Source organism: Nycticebus coucang, chromosome 14 (genome assembly GCF_027406575.1).
Source record: "Nycticebus coucang isolate mNycCou1 chromosome 14, mNycCou1.pri, whole genome shotgun sequence".
Lineage (NCBI taxonomy): Eukaryota > Metazoa > Chordata > Mammalia > Primates > Lorisidae > Nycticebus > Nycticebus coucang.
Genome location: NC_069793.1, coordinates 55,038,174 through 55,056,501, shown reverse-complemented (window position 1 = coordinate 55,056,501; position 18,328 = coordinate 55,038,174). Strand labels below are relative to the sequence as shown.

The 18,328-nt window shown below is 46.6% G+C and overlaps 1 protein-coding gene across 1 annotated transcript in view; it reads left to right on the top strand.

The window, feature by feature from the left end:
• ZNF143 (zinc finger protein 143) overlaps nt 1-2,852 on the top strand; it is a 69,956-nt gene extending 67,104 nt beyond the window's left edge. The window contains exons 15-16 of the mRNA XM_053561354.1: nt 696-842; nt 2,324-2,852. Coding sequence (XP_053417329.1) covers nt 696-842; nt 2,324-2,407 — 231 coding nt within the window. The 3' untranslated portion in view covers nt 2,408-2,852. The remainder of the gene's footprint in view (nt 1-695; nt 843-2,323) is intronic.
• Nucleotides 2,853-18,328: the final 15,476 nt, after the last annotated feature.

The following is an 18,328-nucleotide window of genomic DNA, read 5'->3' as shown; positions in this document are numbered from 1 at the left end:
CTGTGTGAGGCCACGGCACTCTACCAAGGGCCATAAAGTGAGACTCTGTCTCTACAAAAACAAAAAAAAAAAAATAGAAAACAGGCTTGGCGCCCATAGCACAGTAGTTACAGCACCAGCCATATGCGCTGAGGGTGGCGGGTTTTAACCCAGCCCAGACCAGCTAAACAACAATGACAACTGCAACAAAAAAATGGCTGGGTGTTGTGGCAGGCACCTGTAATCCCAGCTACTTGGTAGGCTGAGGTAAGAGAATTGCTTAAGCCCAGGAGTTGGAGGTTACTGCGAGCTGAGAGGTGCCACCGCACTCTACCAAGGGCGACACAGTGAGACTCTGTCTAAAAAAAAAATATATATATATATATATATATATAAAAATAGAAAAATTAGCAGGATGTCAGCTGCTCAAAAGGCTGATGAAAGAGGATTGCTGAACCCAAGACTTTGAGGCCGTTGTGATGCAACAGCATTCTAGCCCAGGCAACAGAATGAGACTTTGTGTCAAAAAAAAAAAAAAAAAGTTCAGAATAGACAATATGTAGACAATGACAATATATAAGGTATTTAGTGTTAGGCTTCAATAAGTCTATGGGAGTTGTTTGAAGACAATCCTTTGCATTAGGTGGATTTTAATCTACTTCAGTGATAGATGTAATTATTCATGTGTGTGGACTTTTTTGTTTTATTTTACATAGGTCGCAATTGTGGCTCAAGACTTGGCAGCGTTCCATACTGCCTCATCAGAAATGGGACACCAGCAGCATAGCCATCACTTAGTAACCACAGAAACCAGACCTCTGACCTTAGTGGCAACATCCAACGGCACCCAGATTGCAGTTCAGGTGAGTTAAGGACAAGCTGTCCCTGGCCGACAGCAGCACTACTCATAGCTCTCCACCTGGTACACTGTGCTCTGTGTGTAACCTTTACAAGAGACAGGATGTAAAACAATCTGTGTTGTCTAACCTACTGTAAGGAAATTGCTGTATTGAAGGTGAACTCAAAGATACTGACACTTTGTTCTAAACTCAAAGATACCGACACTTTGTTCTCTACTCTATTTGCATTTTTTTTTTTTTTGAGACAGAGTCTCACTATGTTGCCCTGAGAGAGTGCCATGGCATCTCAGTTCAAGCAACCTCAAACTCTTGGGCTTAAGCGATTCTCTTGCCTCAGCCTCCTAAGCAGCAGGGACTACAGGCACCTGCACAACGCCCGGCTATTTTTTTTTTTTTTTTAAACACCCAGCTATTTTTTTGTTGTTGTTGTTGTCATTATTGAGCAGGCCCAGGCCAGGTTCAAACCCACCAGCCTTCATGTATGTGACCGGCGCCCTACCCACTGAGCTACAGGTGCCGCCAATATATTTGCATATTCTAAGGGAATTTATAGCAAGAAAAATAACTTCACATATATCTCTCTCTGTATACCCAACCAGCCATCTTTACTCTCAAAGTAAAAGTCTAATTAGGCAGGATTCTATAAAGCACCTAAGAGGCACTTCATGGAAAGAAATAGTGGAAACATAGACTCTACACTGGTTCCCTAAGAATCTCTGTACAGTCCCATTTTGAAGTCAAAAATGTCTTGGCTCAGCGCCCACAGCATAGTGGTTACTGCACCAGCCACATACCCCGATGGTGGCGGGTTCGAACCTGGCCCAGGCCAATTAAACAATGACAGCTGCAACAAAAAATAGCCGGACTTTGTGGCAGGCACCTGTAGTCCCAGCTACTTGGGAGGCTGAGGCAAGAGAATTGCTTGAGCCCAAGAGTTGGAGGTTGCTGTGAGCTATGCTACTGAGGGTGACATAGTGAGACGCTATCTGAAAAAAAAAAAAAGTTGTAAATGTCAGAGGTCAGTCTCTGGGAAGAGCCACTGGATTCAAGCAAAGAATCTAGAATCTTAAGTGCTAGGTACAGATTACCTCTCCTTAGAGAGCATTTTTTTTCCATGTATTGACTTGATAAAGAGTTAGAACACATTCAGGAAAATGTCAGCTTTAGATATTTTTTTTTTTTTTATATAGGTATAAAAGCTAAAGGCTTAGGAAATTCTCTACTCCATTGGCTAAGATGAACATCTTTTGTCCCCTACAGGTGGGAAGAGTTTATGAAAGAAACTGCATTATTCTCTCCTGCAAGAATTTGTTTTTGTGTTCTTAATGATTGGGTTAACAGTACTTTCTTAACAAGCCCTAGTGTCAGAAGTACAGAGAGTTTTACTTCTGGCATATAACTTTTTTTTGGCATTATCTTGACTGTGGCTTTTGAATTGTTAAGATCGTTTGATGAATTGTTTGATGTATGTGTCCCTGTTTCAGCTTGGAGAACAGCCATCTCTGGAAGAAGCCATCAGAATAGCATCTAGGATCCAACAAGGAGAAACCCCAGGGTTGGATGATTAATCCAGGAACAGTGGCGCAATAAAGCAGGAGGAGCCATTCGTCTCTGGCAGCAGAAATCCATGAGGCCCGGGCCCAGGAAAATTAGAAGCGTTCCTTTCCTGATACACTGTACACATTTTTATGCAAGAGTGGAGAACATTTTATTCTTGACACTTTTGTGTATATAAGTCTTGGAATAGATTTCCAAACTGATCGATTGTGTACAAGGAAGTATGAAATTAGGGCAATACAAATTTTCATGTTGTTATTATCAGATTGCAAACTCCTAGAGTCTACACGAAAGACTAGTGACGTCTTAAGGAGTCTCATGATGGATTTTTAACTTACTGTGAAAAAAAAAAATAAAGGCTGTATCTGAAATGTGAAAGGTTCTATATGTCAAACAATCATAATTCCAAAAGCCATCATGGATAATAAAGGATGTAAAGCCTTCAGATATTTCCCCCAGTTAGCAGAGTGTCTGCAGTTTTTGTTCTTCCACATACTTGTCCATTTTTATCTCATGGTTTAAAGACCATTCATTTATGGTTTCCCATTCCCATTAAATACCAATTCTTCAGAGCTGAAATGCTAATTACATTAGCATTACATCGGATTATGTATAAAATTACAAAGTTACTTAAAATTAAAAAGTTAAATCCAGTGTTTTGGTTTTGTTGAAGATTTCACTTAGTGTTCAGTTTTTGTTACTTTTTTTTTTTTTTAAATAATGAATTATCAAAGTTTAACCACAGGCTGCTGCCCGGGATGACAGTGCTATAATTGGAAATGGCTTTACTCTGAAAATTAGGTTAGTGGGTTGGTGTAAATTATTTATTTTTGCTTATGTACTTTTGTTTTAAAGCTTATTTACCCTAAATTTTATTATTAATTTTGAATACAGCAATTTTCAAAATGTTACCTTTATATTTGTTTTATTAAATTGGTGGTGGAGGGGGAAATGTTGCAGAAAATACCACATGCATTGAGAGTGTGTTGGGGGTGGGAGTTTTTCTTTTTTTGAGACAGTCTTTTTCTGTCACCCTGGCTAGAGTGCAGTGGAGTCATCATAGCTCACTACAACTTCCAGCTCTACACTCAAGTGATCCTCCTACCCCCCCTCCTGAGTAGTTAGAACTACAGGTGCTGGCCACAATGCCCAGCTGGCTTTTTTTCCATTTTTTTCTAGAGATGGTATCTCACTCTTACTCAGACTGGTCTCAAACTCTTGGTCTCAAGTGATCCTTCCACCTCAGCTTCCCAGCATGCTAGGTTTACCAGCATGAGCCACCATGTCCTGCCTGAGAGTATGCTGTATATCAAATACAAAATAAGTTTTTTTCCATACATTTTTATATACACAGGCTGTCCAGAAAGTATCCAGCCATGCATATTTTTTTCCCCCGTTTCTTATTTGTTTTCATATAATGTGTTGGATTCATGACAATTTTGTAAGATATATGCAATTTACTGCCCCTATTTTGTGCATTAGAAACTGAAGGTCCAAAGAAGTCAACTATCTTACCCAGGCTTTGCAGCTAGGGAAAGGCAGGACCAAGACTTTGACAACCCAGACTTTCTGACTCCAAATCCAGTATGTCTTTTCACCATGCCACTGTTACCTCCTCAAATGATAATCTGTGGCAGAAATATTATCAAGATGAACCTTGGTGATTTCTGATTGCCTAATGACCTGAGCAATTGAAAAACCATTTTCTGGTGGCGCCTGTGGCTCAGTGAGTAGGGCGCCGGCCCCATATGCCGAGGGTGGCAGGTTCAAACCCAGTCCCGGCCAAATAGCTGGGTGCTGTGGCGGGCGCCTGTAGTCCCAGCTACTCGGGAGGCTGGGGAGAATCGCTTAAGCCCAGGAGCTGGAGGTTGCTGTGAGCTGTGTGATGCCATGGCACTCTACCAAGGGCCATAAAGTGAGACTCTCTCTACAAAAAAAAAGAAAAACCATTTTCTAATGTTGAAAATTCCAATGCAACATACAGTCCACTAAGATGAAAAAGAAAAAAACAAATGAAGGGCAGTTCTGCAGCAACCTGTCCTATACTGTTGATCACCGAGCATTGTTTTGCCAGAGAGCTGAAAAGTGGCTGTTTTCATTTCAAATTTTACAGTAGAAAGAGGAAAACATTGTGCTGTTTTATTCAATGTATCTTTGGTCAGGTTCTTTGAACTCTTGCTAAAAATCTTTCTTAAAAGCCTATGATTTAGGCTCGGTGCCTGTGGCTTAAGCGGCTAAGGTGCCAGCCACATACACCTGGGCTGGTGGGTTCAAATCCAGCCCAGGCCCGCCAAACAATGACGGCTGCAACCAAAAAATAGCCAGGCATTGGCAGCGCCTGTGGCTCAAGGAGTAGGGCGCCGGTCGGTCCCATATGCCGGAGGTGGCAGGTTCAAACTTAGCCCTGGCCAAAAAGCACAAAAAAAAAAAAAAAAAAAATAGCCAGACATTGTGGTGGGCACCTATAGTTCCAGCTACTTGGGAGGAGGAGGCAGGAGAATCACTTAAATCCAGGAGTTGGAGGTTGCTGTGAGCTGTGATGCCACCAGTACTCTATCCAGGGCAACAGCTTGAGGCTCTGTCTCAAAAAAAAAAAAAAAAGGGTTATGATTTAATCATTTGAAACAGGAAACCCTAGCCGGGCGTTGTGGCGGGCACCTGTAGTCCCAGCTACTCGGGAGGCTGAGGCAAGAGAATCGCTTAAGCCCAGGAGTTGGAGGTTGCTGTGAGCTGTGTGACGCCACGGCACTCTACCGAGGGCCATAAAGTGAGACTCTGTCTCTACAAAAAAAAAAATAAAAGAAACAGGAAACCCTTCAGAGTTGGGCAGGGGATTGGTTGTCTTTCCTTCAAAACTGTTAGTATATACAGTAGAACCTCTGTAAGTTGACCACCCAAGGGACTGTAACAAACTCGTCAACATATGGAACATCCATTGAGTACATGTGGTGCATGTCCTGTCTATGAAAATTAAGTCAACTCGAGGTGGTCAGTGGAGGGAGGTATATATATAAACATTAGAAAAAGCCCTAGTCACCTACAGATCCAGTCTTTGTTTTTGGTAGAGAAATTTAGACACAGAGCTCCCACCTGAGACCTGTTGAGGTTCAGAAGGGTAGGCATGGTGGGAGGGAAGACCAGAATCTTGGAATTGCAGGGTGGTGTCCAGCCTCCCAGTCCTGGCTCCTGATGGGAAGCTTTTTTTTTTTTTGTAGAGACAGAGTCTCACTTTATGGCCCTCGGTAGAGGGCCCTGGCCTCACACAGCTCACAGCAACCTCCAACTCCTGGGCTTAAGCCATTCTCTTGCCTCAGCCTCCCAAGTAGCTGGGACTACAGGTGGCTTTTTTTTTTTTTTTTAGAGACAGAGTCTCACTGTACCGCCCTCGGGTAGAGTGCCGTGGTGTCACACGGCTCACAGCAACCTCTAACTCTTGGGCTTACGCGATTCTCTTGCCTCAGCCTCCTGAGCAGCTGGGACTACAGGCACCCGCCACAATGCCCGGCTAGCTTTTCTTAATTTTTTTTTTTTTTTTTTTTTGAGAGACAAAGTCTCACTTTATGGCCCTCGGTAGAGTACTGTGGCATCACAGCTCACAGCAACCTCCAACTCCTGGACTTAGGCTATTCTCTTGCCTCAGCCTCCCGAGTAGCTGGGACTACAGGCGCCCGCCACAATGCCCAGCTATTTTTTTGTTGCAGTTCGCCCGGAGGTTTGAAGCTGCCACCCTTGGTATATGGGGCCAGCACCCTACTCACTGAGTACAGGCGCCACCCTGATGGGAAGCTTTTCCCCACAGGGCCCAACCAGGCTTCTGTGCTTCCCAGGACCAAAATCTAAGCTGCCAGCCTCCTTTGGCCCCCAACATCTGACTTTGCTCAGGTTCCAGGCCATTTCTCCCTACTCCCAGGCCTTCTGCCAGTTGGATTGGGCAATGCTTAGCTAGACCGTTCTGGTGAACCTGAAAATGCTTTCCTGCTGGCACCCAGAGAAAAGGGCACAGGGGCACTGCTGATTGTCCCTGTCCTGCCTTCCTGGGAATGGGATCTCAGGAGCCTAGCAAGGTGCTGTATTTCCCCCAAGGGAAGACTCTAGCTGAGGTGCTGACAGTGGCTTGTAAAGCTGCTGGGGTGTCTCATCACAGTGCAGGATGCAGAAAGGAGTCCTTCAAAGTTGAAAAATCCCAGAAAGGCCAGCCTGAGCAAGAGAGAGACCCTCTCTACTAAAAAGAGAAAGATTAGCAGGTGTCGTAGTGGGTGCCCCAGCTACTTGGGAGGCTGAGGCAGGAGGATCACTTGAGCCCAAGAGTTTGAGGTTGCTGTGAGCTGTGATGACTCCATGGCATTCAACCCCAGCAAGAAAGAGTGAGACTCAGTCTCGAAAAAAAAAACAGAAATCGGGCGGCGCCTGTGGCTCAATGAGTAGGGCGCCGGCCCCATATGCCAAGGGTGACGGATTCAAACCCAGCCCCGGCCAAACTGCAACAAAAAAAATAGCTGGGCGTTGTGGCAGGTGCCTGTAGTCCCAGCTGCTCTGGAGGCTGAGGCAAGAGAATTGCGTAAGCCCAAGAGTTGGGGGTTGCTGTGAGCCCAAGATTTGGGGGTTGCTGTAAGCCCAAGAGTTGGGGGTTGCTGTGAGCCGTGTGACGCCACGGCACTCTACCCGAGGGCGGTACAGTGAGACTCTGTCTCTACAAAAAAAAAAAATAAAACAGAAATCATCAAAAGGCACTTGATGAATCCAGAGTACAGTCTAACAAATGGAAGCAGTTGGAATATAACCCTCTGCAATATGATCCAGACAGTGCTCAAGGCAAACCTTTCAGTCCAAGAAAAACACTCTGCTCTACCCCAGACACAACTTGAGGCCACTACAAAGAAGTACATTGCCTGCAGTCTGCACTTTTTGTAAGAACTTAGAACTAGGCTACAATAAGTAACTCCCCGAGGTTGCTGTGGGCCAGGTCTCTCCTTTCCCCCATATCCACCCCCAGGCCTTCAGGGCCAAACTAACTTTGGGCAGTCTCCTTGCTGTCTGCCTTCCTGACAGCCCTGGGGCTAGGTAAGCAACTTGGGAAACTAAGCTGACAGTCCACTGAATTCTGTTTATCAACCCAAGGAATTTATGGTCCAACATCTCCTGGCTTAGATAAGAATGCAGACCAGTCCCCCAACAGTGAGCAGACCCCAGGCAGTGGGAAGTGAAAAAGAAAGGGGCAGAGCTGGAAGTCTGCTACCAAAGAGGGAAAGAGAACATGTGGGGAGTAGAAAAAGGCTGCCTCAGCCCCCTCCACAGTAAGCACTCTCTATACTTAGGTTTCCTTTGGGGAAGGGGGATCCTTCGAGGAATACTCCAATCAATGCCCTCTATGCCTGAGGAACAGGGTTGGCTTCATGGGTGTGTAACCAAAGACCCTGCACTCAGAAGGGCCCTGCACTTGAGGTTTAATGCTCCGGGGTTATAGTCTTGAAATTCTTAGTAAGTTTGTCTTCAAATGTGTGTTTTGGCTCGGCACCTGTGGCTCGAGTGGCTAAGGTACCAGCCACATACACCTGAGCTGGTGGGTTGGAATCCAGTCTGGGCCTGCCAAACAACAATGAGGGCTAAAACCAAAAAATAGCCGGGCGTTGTGGTAGCAGAGGCAGTAGAATCACTTGAGCCCAGGAGTTGGAAGTTGCTGTGAGCTGTGATGCCATGGCACTCTACCCAGGGCAACAGCTAGCTTGAGGCTCTGTCTCAAAAAAAGAAAAAGAAAAAGTGTGTTTTGTGAAGGCCCATGCAACAATGGAGCATGTGCTGGGAGGGGGGAGCCTGGGCTTTCAGAAAGTCGCACTCCATGGGCAGAGCCTGTGGCTCAGTGAGTAGGGTGCCGGCCCCATATGCCGAGGTGACGGGTTCAAACCCAGCCCCTCCCAAACTGCAACAACAAAAAAAAAATAGCCAGGTGTTGTGGTGGGCGCCTGTAGTCCCAGCTGCTCAGGAGGCTGAGGGAAGAGAATCACGTTAACCCAAGAGTTAGAGCTTACTGTGAGCCGTGTGACGCCACAGCACTCTACCCGAGGGCAGTAGAGTGAGACTCTGTCTGTACAAAAAAAAGAAAAAAGAAAGTCGCACTCTTGGCTGCCTCCCTGAAAGGGTACTCTCACCCCCAATCTTCCACCTGGCTTCCCCCTTTTTGCCTTCACCCTGCAACTGATGCCACCCTCTTCCCATGGCGGGAGTTTGGTGCCAATACAGAGCAGGTCAATGTCCAGTACATGCACCCTGTGGAGTAGGGCCTAGTGATGGCCATCCCCACCCTTGGCTGCCAGCACCACAGTGCCCCTGGTGGATGGCCAGCCTTAGCTTAAGCTTGACTGGGTTGAGCCTCTTGCCCATCCCTTTACCAAGAGTGTTGCAGTTCTGAGTCTTAAAATACTTGGAGTAGGGGTGGCGCCTGTGGCTCAAAGGGGTATGGCGCCGGCCTCAAGTGCCAGAGATGGTGGGTTCAGACCCAGCCCCAGCCAAAAACTGCAGAAAAAAAAAAAAGAAAAAAGGGCGGTGCCTGTGGCTCAGTCCGTAGGGCGCCGGCCCCATATGCCAAGGGTGGCGGGGGTTCAAACCCGGCCCCGGCTGAACTGCAACCAAAAAATAGCTGGGCGTTGTGGCGGGCGCCTGTAGTCCCAGCTACTCAGGAGGCTGAGGCAAGAGAATTGCTTAAGCCCAGGAGTTGGAGGTTGCTGTGAGCTGTGTGAGGCCACGGCACTCTACTGAGGGCCGTAAAGTGAGACTCTGTCTCTCCAAAAAAAAAAAAAGAAAAATACTTGGAGTAGGCTCGGCACCTGTGGCTCAAGTGGCTACGGCGCCAGCCACATACACCTGAACTGGCAGGTTCAAATCCAGCCTGGGCCCGCCAAACAACGACAGCCGCAAAGCCAAAAAATAGCCGGGTGTTGTGGTGAGTGCCTGTAGTCCCAGCTAGTTGGGAGGAGGAGGCAGGAGAATCACTTGAGCCCAGGAGTTGGAGGTTGCTGTGAGCTGTGATGCCATTGCACTCTACCCAGGGCGACAGCTTGAGTCTCTGTCTAAAAAAGAAAAAAATACATTCACTCTGGGCTGGAGTAACTGGCCTGTGGAGAAGGGAGACACGTAATAGGAAAGGGACCCCTGGCAGTGGTAAGGTACTATCTGCTCTGGAGAACCCTCTCAGTAGGCTCTGCACCTGGGGGAATTCTTTCTTCTTCCTTCCAACAGAGTCTGGCTTATATTTATCTCTGCCAGCAGCTCAGGATACCCTCCTGGGATAAACCACAAATAACAAAATGTGTAACTTCAGTGATTCCAAATATGAGTTAAATATTCTAATATTTGCATTTAATTTGTGATTACAGCCAGAAATGATGGCTCACACTTGTAATCCCAGCACTTTGGGAGACCCAGGCAAGAGGATTGCTTCAGGCTAGGCGTTCAAAACCAGCTTGGGCAACAGAGCGAGACCTTGTCTTTCTAAAAAAATCTTTAAAAAAAAATTAGTCGGGTGGCGCCTGTAGCTCAGTCAGTAAGGCGCCGGCCCCATATACTGAGGGTGGAGGGTTCAAACCCGGCCCCGGCCAAACTGCAACCAAAAAAATAGCTGGGCGTTGTGGCGGGCGCCTGTAGTCCCAGCTACTCGGGAGGCTGAGGCAAGAGAATCGCTTAAGCCCAGGAGTTGGAGGTTGCTGTGAGCTGTGTGATGCCACGGCACTCTACCGAGGGCCATAAAGTGAGACTGTCTCTACCAAAAAAAAAAAAAAAAATTAGCCAAGGGCCACGCCTGTGGCTCAGTGGGTAGGGTGCCGGCCCCGTATACCGACGATGTCAGATTCAAACACGGCCCCGGCCAAACTGCAACAAAAATATAGCTGGGCGTTGTGGCGGGCACCTGTAGTCCCAGCTACTCAGGAGGCTGAGGCGAGAGAATCGTGTAAGCCCAGGAGTTGGAGGTTGCTGTGAGCTGTATGACACCCTGGCACTCTTCTGAGGGCAATAAAGTGAGACTCTATTTCTTTTTTTTTTTTTTTTTTTGTAGAGACAGAGTCTCACTTTATGGCCCTCAGTAGAGTGCCGTGGCCTCACACAGCTCACAGCAACCTCCAACTCCTGGGCTTAAGCAATTCTCTTGCCTCAGCCTCCCGAGTAGCTGGGACTACAGGCGCCCGCCACAACGCCCGGCTATTTTTTTGTTGCAGTTTGGCCGGGGCTGGGTTTGAACCCGTCACCCTCGGTATATGGGGCCGGCGCCTTACCGACTGAGCCACAGGTGCCGCCCGTGAGACTCTATTTCTATAAAAAAAAAAAAAAAAATTAGCCAAGTCTGAGACATCATCTAACCCTGGTAAGATTAGCCCACATCACAAAGTCCCAAAAGTGCAGATGCTGGTGTGGATGTGGAGAGAAGGGAACACTTCTTCATTGCTAGTGGAATAGCAAACTAATATAGCCTTTTTGGAAAAAAGTATGGAGAATTCTCAAAGAACTAAAAGTAGACCTTCCATTTGATCCTGCAATCCCATTACTAGGTATCTACCAAGAAGAATAAAAAATCATTTTACCACAAAGACAATTGCACCAGAATGTTTATTGCAGCTCAATTCATAATTGGCAAGCTGTGAAAGCAACCCAAATATCCATCAACCTATGAATGGATCCACAAGCTGTGGCATATGTACACCACAGAATACTATTCAGCCATTAAAAAGATGGAGAATTTACATCTTTTTTTTTTTTTTTTTTGTAGAGACAGAGTCTCACTTTATGGCCCTTGGTAGAGTGCCGTGGCATCACACAGCTCACAGCAACCTCCAACTCCTGGGCTTAAGCGAGTCTCTTGCCTCAGCCTCCCAAGCAGCTGGGACTACAGGCGCCCGCCAGAATTTACATCTTTTACATTTACCGGGATGGAGTTGAAACACATTCTTCTTAGTATGGCAAGAATGGAAAAATAAATATCCAATGTACTCAATACTAATATGAAATCAATATGTAAACAATTACATGCTCATATGAACAATAAAACACAAATACCAGTCTAGTATAGGGAAATGGGGAGGAGGAAGGAGAGGAGGGAGAGGGAGGATGATTGGCAGAAGAAAGGAGGACGTGTGGTGGGAGCTTAACAAATGTGCACATGCTGAGGGTATATAACACACGCCCTGGGTGAGGGGCTCTTTTACAACTGGAACTTTACCCTGGAAGTATTACCCTGGAGAATAATATGATTAAAAAATTTGTACCATCATATTAATTTGAAATAAGAAAGAAAGATGGGCGGCGCCTGTGGCTCAGTCGGTAGGGCGCCGGCCCCATATACCGAGGGTGGCAGGTTCAAACCCGGCCCCGGCCAAACTGCAACCAAAAAATAGCCAGGCGTTGTGGCGGGTGCCTGTAGTCCCAGCTACTCGGGAGGCTGAGGCAAGAGAATCGCTTAAGCCCAGGAGTTGGAGGTTGCTGTGAGCTGTGTGATGCCATGGCACTCTACTGAGGGCCATAAAGTGAGACTCTGTCTCCACAAAAAAAAAAAAAAAAAATATATATATATATATATACCATAAAATTTACCAGTTTAACCTTTTTACCTTTTTTTTTTGCAGTTTTTGGTCGGGGCCAGGTTTGAAACCACCACCTTGGTATATGGGGCCACAGGTGCCACCCTTTTTTTTTTGTTTGAGACAGTCTCGCTTTGTTTCCCTCAGTAGAGTGCTATGACATCATAGCTTACAGCAACCTCAGACTCTTGGGCTCAAGCAATTCCCTGGCCTCAGCCTCCCAAGTAGCTGAGACTACAGGCACCCACCACAACACCTGGCTATTTTTTTTTTTTTTTTTTGTAGAGACAGAGTCTCACTATACCGCCCTCAGGTAGAGTGCCGTGGCGTCACACGGCTCACAGCAACCTCCAACTCTTGGGCTTACATGATTCTCCTGCCTCAGCCTCCTGAGCAGCTGGGACTACAGGCGCCCACCACAACGCCCGGCTATTTTTTGGTTGCAGTTTGGCCGGGGCTGGGTTTGAACCCGCCACCCTCGGCATATGGGGCCGGCGCCCTACTCACTGAGCCACAGGCGCTGCCCCACACCTGGCTATTTTTAAAGAGGAGGTTTCAGTCTAACTCAGGCTGGTCTCAAACTCATGAGCTCAGGAGCTCCACCCACCTCGGCCTTCCAAAGTGCTGAGATTACAGGTATGAGCCAAAATTTACCAGTTTAATCATTTTTGAGTGTGCATTTTCGAGTTCCTGCCCTCTGTATCCATGAACTCCACATCCGGGGATTCAACCAAACACAAATGGAAAATATTCAGGAAAAAAAATTCTACAGAGTTCTAAAGAGAAAAACTTGAATTTTTTGTGCACCGAGTACTGCATTGACTCCATGAGAATGAAGTGATCTGTAGGCATCGTACTGGGTATTATACACATACAGAAGGGTAGGAGGTTATGCATAGGTTATTATTTATTTTTGAGACAGAGTCTCATTCTGTTGCCCCAGGCTAGAGTGCCCTAGGTTCATAATACCCAAGAACTTCAAACTCCTAAGCTCAAGAGATCCTCTTGCCTCAGCTTCCTGAGTACCTGGGACTAAGGGAGGAGACTCCACATTCAGCTAAGTTTTTTTTTTTGTTTGTTTTGTTTAAACTGAGTCTCTGTCACCCTGGGTAGAGTGCTGTGGCGTTAGCATAGCTCACAGCAACCCCAAACTCCTGAGCCACTGTTCCTGGCCTACTATACCATTTTATATCAGGGACTTGAGCATCGTGGATTTGGGTATCCGTGGGGAGTCCTGGACCCAATCCCCACAGATGTTAAGGGATGACTATATATTCACCTTGTCGTGCCACCATCACCACCACCATCTCCAGAACATTTTCATCATCCCAAACTGAAGCTCTGTGTGCACTGAACAATAACTCTGGGCTGAACAGGGTGGCTCATGCCTGTAATCCCAGCACTCCGGGAGGTAAGGTGGGAAGATCTCTTGAGCTCAGGAGTTCCAGACCAGCCTGAGCAAGAGTGAGACCAAGTGCGGCGCCTGTGGCTCAAGGAGTAGGGCGCCGGTCCCATATGCCAGAGGTGGCAGGTTCAAACCTAGCCCTGGCCAAAATAAAAAAAAAAGAGTGAGACCAAGTCTCTACTAAAAATAGAAAAAGTAGCAGGGCATTGTGATGGGCACCTATAGTCACAGCTACTGGGGAGGCTGAGGCAGAGGCGTCACTTGAGCCCAGGAGTCTGAGGTTTCTTTTTTTTTTTTGTTTGTTTGTTTTTTTGTAGAGACAGAGTCTCACTGTACCGCCCTCGGGTAGAGTGCCGTGGCGTCACACGGCTCACAGCAACCTCTAACTCTTGGGCTTACGCGATTCTCTTGCCTCAGCCTCCCAAGCAGCTGGGACTACAGGCGCCCGCCACAACGCCCAGCTATTTTTGTTGCAGTTTGGCCGGGGCTGGGTTTGAACCCGCCACCCTCGGCATATGGGGCCGGCGCCCTACTCACTGAGCCACAGGCGCCGCCCGAGTCTGAGGTTTCTGTGAGCTAGGCTGACACCATGGCACTCTAGCAACAGAATGAGATTCTGTCTCCAAAAAACAAACAAACAACAATAATTCTGCATTTTCCCTACCTGACTAATCCCTAGCAACCATCCTTCTCTATGAATTTGACTGTTTTAGGTACCTCATATTACATGATATATTAAAATTGTAATAATATATACTGATACCAAAAAGAGGAACAAGTCATGTTGAGCACCTTTTATAACTGCAGAAGTCAAATGGACTTGAGTATTTGTGATTTAATGCAGTTTTTTCCTTTCTTAAAATGTTTTACAGTTTTTGGCACCCTCTATATTTGTCTTTTTGTGTCTGACCTCCTGCTGCTTGACCAGCAGGCCCCGCATTTTCATTTTGCACTGAGGCCCACGGATTATGTACCTGTCCTGCTGAGCAATGTGCTTCTATTAGCATTTCCCTTTTTGCTGCAGGTGTGTGACTTGTGTTTTGGGAATACATTGTCTGTTTCTCCTGTTAGATTGTGGCCTCCCTCTGGACAACCAGAATTTAAACTTCCCTATAACTCCTGGAGGCCTCACAGAGTAGCAGGCTCCCCTGGCTGTTCCCTCCAGCTCTAAACTCAGCCAGCTTGAGATGTACAGAGAGACTCCTCAATTCTCCATGCCAGAGTTTCATTTTGCTTCCAGAGCAAGGACAGAAAGTCATGCTGAGAGTGAAGAATGCTCAAAATTCAGGACAATTGTGTGAATACTTAAAATGCAAATCGTCTGGCAAAAGCTTTTTCTGCTCATTTTTCTGTATTTAGATGAAGGAAACTAAGATTCCAGCTCTGATGTCAGTCCCAAGTTTCTTCCTAATTTGCCTCACCTCCATAGGGCTTCCCTGGGATGCTTAGGACACAGAGTTCCCAGACTCTTCACAAGCCTAAGCACCTTCACTAATCTTCCCCAAAGCCGCCCAGCCTAAGAAAGAGATGTGCAGAACAGCTCTAATCTAGGTTGCAGACCCAGGCCCTATACTTTCCAAACAAATACTGCAATATCTAAGGGAAAAGCAAAGAAGTATAATCCCTGCTGCCCTGGAGGGGTTGGCTTATCTTTTTAGATAGATAGGAAACCTTTACTCCAAGCCAGAGACATGGCTTTTGTGCTGTTGAGGGTCCGGGAACAGCAGGAGGTGCCATTTGGGAGCAGGTCCTACATTCACCAGGTATTTTACTCAGATAAAACTGGTTAGGCAGGTTTTCCCACTACTGCCTTAGGCTTTTCTAAAACCCTGTAATTGCTTCATGTCCTTTTTCTTTGTTTGTTTTGAGAAAGAGTTCTGCACTAGAGTGCCGTGGCCTCAACAAAGCTCACTGAAATCTCAAACTCCTGGGCTCAAAAGATCCTCCTGCCTCAGCCTCCCAAGTAGCTGGGACTATAGGTGCTTACCACAACATCTGGCTAATTTGTCTATTTTTAGTAGAGATGGGGTCTTGCTCTTGCTCAGGCTGGTCTGGAACTCCTCAGTTCAAAGGATCCTGCTGCCTCGGCCTTCCAGAGAGATAGAATTAAAGGTTTGAGCCACCAAGCCTGACCTTTTGATACTTTTTATAGAGATGTCAGGGTCACTCTTGTTCAGGCTGGTCTTGAACTCTTGGCCTCAAGCAATTCTCCTGCATCAGCCTCCCAGAGTGTAGAATTACAGGCATGAGTCACCATGCCCAACCACTTCATGTCCTTTTAACCAGAAAAACAGGAGTGACAGAAAAATAGACCACTTTTTTTCTGCAAAGGTGGGCTTCACTACTGGGTAGAACTTGTGGGTATTTAAGAACCAAAAATAAAGGCACTGATTAATAATGAATGAAAAGCACAATGGTGGGACCTGGGGTCAGCCACCAGCAGGAGGAGCTATGGAGGTTCAGAGAGCAATCCAGTCACATTTGCTTCTCCACTTGTGGAATAAATGAGCCAGCTGTGACTTGCCCAGGATAGTGTTTTCTCTAACACTGAAGTAAGTCAGTGTGCCCCACCCCACAGGTGAATTTTTTTTTTTTTTTTTTTTGTAGAGACAGAGTTTTCACTTTATTGCCCTCGGTAGAGTGCTGTGGCGTCACACAGCTCACAGCAACCTCCAACTCCTGGGCTTAGGCGATTCTCCTGCCTCAGCCTCCCGAGCAGCTGGGACTACAGGCGCCCGCCACAACGCCCAGCTATTCTTTGGTTGCAGTTTGGCTGGGGCTGGGTCTGAACCCGCCACCCTCGGCATATGGGGCCAGCGCCCTACTCACTGAACCACAGGCGCCGCCCAACCCACAGGTGAATTTTATGGTGTATAAATTGATTTCAATAAAGCTGTTGAAAAATTAATAGAAAAAAAATTTTTTTTTTTATTTTGCAGTTTTTGGCCGGGGCTGGGTTTGAACCCACCACCTCTGGCATATGGGGCTGGCACCCTACTCCTTTGATCCACAGGCACCGCGCTAATAGAAAAAGTTTTTTTTTTTTTTTTAATTTGGCCGGGGCTGGGTTTGAACCCGCCACCTCCGGCATATGGGACCGGCACCCTACCCGCTGAGCCACAGGCACTGCCCAATAGAAAAAGTTTTAAGAAGATTTTTCTAGGCTTGGTGCCCATAGCAGAGTGTTTATAGCATCAGCCACATACACCGAGGGTGATGGGATGGAACCCAGCCCTGGGCCAGCTAGACAACAATGACAGCTACAACAAAAAATAGCTGGGTGTTGTGGCGGGCACCTGTACTCCTGACTACTTGGGAGGCTGGGGCAAGAGAATCACTTAAGCCTAGGAGTTGGAGGTTGCTGTGAGCTGTGACACCATGGCACTTTACCAAGGGTGACATAGTGAGACTCTGTCTCAAAAAAAAAAAAGATTTATCTAGACAATAGTACTATGCAGCCTTTTTTTTTTTTTGGTTTTTGGCTGGGGCTGGGTTTGAACCCACCACCGCTGGCATATGGGACCGGCGCCCTACCCCTTGAGCCACAGGCACCGCCCGGTACTATGCAGCCTTTAAAAAGAGTGAAACAGGGCGGCACCTGTGGCTCAAGGAGTAGGGCGCCAATCCCATATGCCAGAGGTGGCGGGTTCAAACCCAGCCCTGGCCAAAAAAAAAAAAAAAAAACGTTAAAAAGAGTGAAACAGGGCGGCGCCTGTGGCTCAAGGGGTAGGGTGCCGGTCCCATATGCCGGAGGTGGCGGGTTCAAACCCAGCCCCGGCCAAAAATCAAAAAAAAAAAAGAGTGAAACAGTTCTATATGTACTAATATGAAACAATTCGAAATACATATATTTTCAGGGGAGCAGAGTCTCACTCAGTCACCCTGGGGTTGAGTGCCGTGGCATTATAGCTCACAGCAACCTTGCTTACCACAATGCCCAGCTATTTTTAGAGACAGGTCTCACTCTTGCTCAGGCTGGTCTCAAACTTCTGAAATCAAGCAATCCACCCTTCTCGGTCTCCCAGAGTGCTAGGATTAGTTATGAGCCACTGTGCCAGGCCTTGAATTAATATTAAAGTAAAACAGAAGGGAACAGAACAGTGCACATAATATGCTACCTGTTTTTATAAAAATAATTTAAAGATTACATATATTTGCATAAGTATTTCTGAAAGGATAGACAAGAAATCAGTAGTGTTGGATGCCTCTGGGGAATAGGCTGGAAACTAAGGGTGAGAGGGAGATTTACTGGGTTTTTTTTTTTTTCTTGGCCGGGGCTGGGTTTGAACCCGCCACCTCTGGCATATGGGGCTAGCACCCTACTCCTTTGAGCCACGGGCGCTACCCAAGATTTACTTTTTGCTGTACACATTTTTATGTCTTGAATTTTGTATTATGAGCTATTTATTTATTTGAGATAGAGTCTCACTCTATTGCCCAGGCTACAGTGCCATGGCATCAGCTCAACTCACAGTAACCTCAAATCCTGGATTCAAGTGATCCTTGATCTTCTTGCCTCAGCCTCCCTAGTAGCTGGGACTACAGGTGCCTGCCACAATGCCCAGCTTATTTTTTTCTATTTTTAGTAGAAATAAGGGTCTCACTCTTGCTCAGGCTGGTCTCAAACTCCTGAGCTCAAGCAATCCACCTGCCTCGACCTTCCAGAATACTAGAATTACCAGCATGAGCCACCCTGCCCAGCCTTTATTATCTATTTTTTCTTTTTCTTTTTCTTTGAGACAGAGTCTTACAATGTCACCCTCGATAAAGTGCCATGTTGTCACAGCTCACAGCACCCTCAAACTCTTGGGCTTAAGCGATTCTCTTGTCTCAGCCTCCCAGGTAGCTGGGACTACACATGCCCGCCACAACGTCTGGCTATTTTTTGGTTATAGTTGTCGTTGTTTAGTTGGCCTGGTCCAGGTTAGAAGCTGCCAGTCTTGGGGCATGTGGCTGGCGCTGTA